The sequence below is a fragment of the Trichosurus vulpecula genome, chromosome 1 (genome assembly GCF_011100635.1).
Source record: "Trichosurus vulpecula isolate mTriVul1 chromosome 1, mTriVul1.pri, whole genome shotgun sequence".
Lineage (NCBI taxonomy): Eukaryota > Metazoa > Chordata > Mammalia > Diprotodontia > Phalangeridae > Trichosurus > Trichosurus vulpecula.
In genome coordinates, this window is record NC_050573.1 from 64206860 (window position 1) to 64210588 (window position 3729).

The 3729-nt window shown below is 42.2% G+C and overlaps 1 protein-coding gene across 1 annotated transcript; it reads right to left on the reverse strand.

Annotated features, from left to right (window-relative positions):
* Positions 1-2514: 2514 nt before the first annotated feature.
* On the reverse strand, positions 2515-3450 carry LOC118833947 (olfactory receptor 1361-like). The gene has a single exon (XM_036741380.1). The coding sequence runs from the start codon at positions 3448-3450 to the stop codon at positions 2515-2517; it is 936 nt and encodes a 311-aa protein (XP_036597275.1).
* Between the last annotated feature and the right edge of the window lie 279 nt (positions 3451-3729).

Below are 3729 nucleotides of genomic sequence, written 5' to 3' on the forward strand. Positions count from 1 at the left end.
CAGTGGTTTTTCCAATGAAATATTTCACATTGTCTTCCACTTTTTCATTCTTTTGTTTCTGTTTTATAATATCTTCATTTCTCATGAAGTCACTAGCTTCCACTTGCTCCAGTCTAATTTGTAAGGTAGTATTTTCTGCAGTGATCCTTTGGACCTCTTCCATTTGGCTAATTCTTCCTTTCAAGGCATTCTTCTCCTCATTGGCTTTTTGGAGCTCTTTTGCCATTTGCGTTAGTCTATTTGTTAAGGTTTTATTTTCTTCAGTATTTTTTGGCTCTCCTTTAGCAAGTCATTGACTTGTTTTTCATGGTTTTCTTACATCACTCTCATTTCTCTTCCCAATTTTTCCTCTACTTCTCTAGCTTGCTTTTCCAAATCCATTTTTTGCTCTTCCGTGGCCTGAGACCAGTTGATGTTTTTTCTTGGAGGCTTTTGATATAGGCTCTTTGTCTTTTTTGCCTTCTTCTGGCTGTATGTTATGGTCTTCTTTGTCACCAAAGAAAGATTGCAAAGTCTGAGTCTGAATCTGAGTCCATTTTCACTGCCTGGCCATATTGCCAGCCAACTACTTGACCCTTGAGTTTTTCCTCGGGGTATGACTGCTTGTAGAGTAGAGAGTACTTTGTTCCAAGCTTGAGAGGTTGCGATGTTGTTATCAGAGCTATTTCTACACAGCAAGCTCTGCCACTGCCCAGCACTCCTCCTCCCCCAAGACCTGCCAACCTAGACTGGACTCAGATCTTAAGCATGCTCTGCACTCCCACTTAGATACGCCACCTAATTCCTCCCATCAGGTGGGCCTGAGGCCGGAAGCAACTGAAACTGTAGTTCCGTCCTCAGAGCTGCACCACCTCTGCTGCCCCCAGGGCAGTGGCCAAACAACAAACTCCTTTCACTCTGTCCCTGAAGCTTTTCCCGGTAGCATTCTCTGTTGTCTTTGGTATTTGTGAGTTGAAATATCGATAACCAGCACAGCTCACTGATTCAGGGCTCTAGTGCCTGCTCTGCCCAGCTCCTGGTCTGGTTGGTCCGGTGCAGCCCATGCTTGTCTGTGCTTTGCTCAGCTCCCAACTCTGTGGGATAGGCATTACCCAGCGACCATCCCAGCTGTCCCGGGCTGGAGCCCTGCTTCCCCCTGCTATTCTGTGGGTTTTGCAGTTCTAGAATGGGTTCAGAGCCATTTTTATAGGTTTTTGGAGGGACCTGGCAGGGAGCTCATGATAGTCCCTGCTTTCCAGCCACCATCTTAGTCCTGGCTACCTACTGTTGCAACAGTTCAGCTAGCAGTTGCTGTGAGGGTGAAAGACCAACACAAGCCCAACAGAAAGAATGCTGCCAGCATAGGTTCTTTGATCAGCTTTACAAAGGAAAGTAACTTTAAAGGGTTAACAATCTTACTTTAATCCAACATATACATATAAATGCACTTACTGCAGGGGAAGAAGCCAGCACCCTGAACTTCAGAGCAAATGCAAACAAATTACAAACATATGTTATAAACAGACCAAATACAGTTCATAGTTACCAAGAAACTATCAACATCTGGGTGAGCCAGGAGGCTCTAAGAGCAGCTGCCCAGAGTCCCGCCTCCAGGAGTAAGACCCTCAAGCAAATAGCTCTGTTCTCTCTCTTTATACACTTTTTAGCCATCATTAAACATCATCTGAGTTACCATAAGTCAGGCTTCTACTATTGGCTGTGGTCTTAGCAACTCCCCTTAGGACCCCGAGGGCTTCACACCCACATAGGCTTAGAACCTAATAGATAGGGGTTTGGGCCTGGGGCTTTGCACCTAGTAAGACTCAATTAAAGACATTTAATTAATTTAACATTCTAAAACAGAAAAAAGTCCGAACTTAATTGATACCAGACCTACCCTCTTCTGTGTTCTGGCTTATTAATATCTTTCCTTAAATGTGGTGCCAGAGTAGAAAACAATGAACTAAAATAATATTATAGTAGAAGAAAGCAAAATGATGATTATCTTTATTCTAGACTCTATACTTCTTTTTATTAAAACTATGATCATATTAGCTTTTTTATTTCCATATTCTTATCAAAGTTTAGGAATATATTGTAATAACTAAAATCCCAAGGGTATGTTCATATGAGCTGTTGCCTGGCCACGTCACTCCTACCTGGTACTGGTGCCATTGAAATTATGAACCAAAATGTAGTACTTTATACTTGTTCCTTATTAAATTCAATTAAACTATGCTTATTTTATTAGATTCAATCCATTGTCACAAGTTTTTGAAATCTGCATTTCAATTCTTTTAAAAAAAACATGAACTGTTTCTCTCAGATTTATGTCATCCACGAGTCTGACAAGCATGCCACCTATTTCTAGCAAATGCCTCATTAAAACAAATATTGAACACAACAGCACCAATGACATGACACTAGGGGCCTCCATGCATGTTGACACCAATTCATTGATCTTAGCTCAACACATTAACCTGTTTACATTACACTGTATTCTGCACTTTTAAAATAGGACAAATGGCACTATAATCATCTCTTAAAGAAGCATTGCAAGCCAAGAATCTTCCCCAGAGCTCTTTTCAAGTCATTGTTCCGAAGGCTATAGATGAAAGGGTTCAGTGTAGGGGTGACCACTGTATACATCACGGTCCCTATCATGTCTTTTTGGGCTGTGTGAGCGGAAGCAGGGTTGAAGTACACACCAATGATGGTGCCATAAAAAAGAGAAACCACAGACAGGTGAGAGCCACAAGTAGAGAAAGCCTTCCATTTCCCATGAGCTGATGGGATCCTCCACACAGCAAAGACAATAGGAGTGTAAGAGACCACAATGCATGTGAAAGAAATTAAAATTACTGGTCCTCCCAAAAGAAGAACCAACATTTCATTGACATGGACATCAGAACATGAGAGTTTTATCAAGGCATTTATGTCACAGAAGAAATGAGGAATTTTATTATTTGTACAGAAGGATAGCTGAGCTATCAATATGGCATGTACCATTGAGATTAGGTGGGCAGAAACCCAAGGCACACCCACCAATAGGGCACAAAGGTGGGAGGTCATGACTGTGCTATAGTGTAAAGGGTGACAAACAGCCAGGTAGCGATCATAGGCCATCACAGAGAGAAGGATGCTGTCTGAAGTACCAAAGGCAATATGGAAATACATTTGAGCCAGACATTCTGTATAGGAAATGGAATTACTCCCTAACAAGTAATTTATCAGCATCTTGGGAACTGTGGTGGAGGTAAAACAGAGATCAAGGAAAGATAGGTTGGCAAGGAAGAAGTACATAGGGGTGTAGAGATGGGAATCAAAACAAATTGCCAGGATGGTGAGCAGGTTCCCCAGTATACCAATGAAGTACATGCCCAGAAACAGTCTGAAGAGGAATTGTTGCTGCTCTGCTTGCTCAGATAGACCCAAAAGGAGAAAATCCAAGACCCCCGTTTGATTTCCCATTTCTATGGATCCCTTGAATCAGAGAGAAAGAAAAAGAAAATATACTGGGAATATGTCAAAAACACAGAGGTCAAAATTATTCGAATATTCCCAAAACACATACCCCAAACCACCCCAGAATAACTGGACCCAGAGCTTAGAAGGGCTCTTGGCTCTTGGCTCCTTTCCACTTCCCAAGCCACCCACCACAACAGCTCAGAGGTGCCAACAGTGAGACTGCCAAGGTTCCATGGGCATTACTCTTCCACAGTTACTTCCTCACCTTTACTATACACAGAG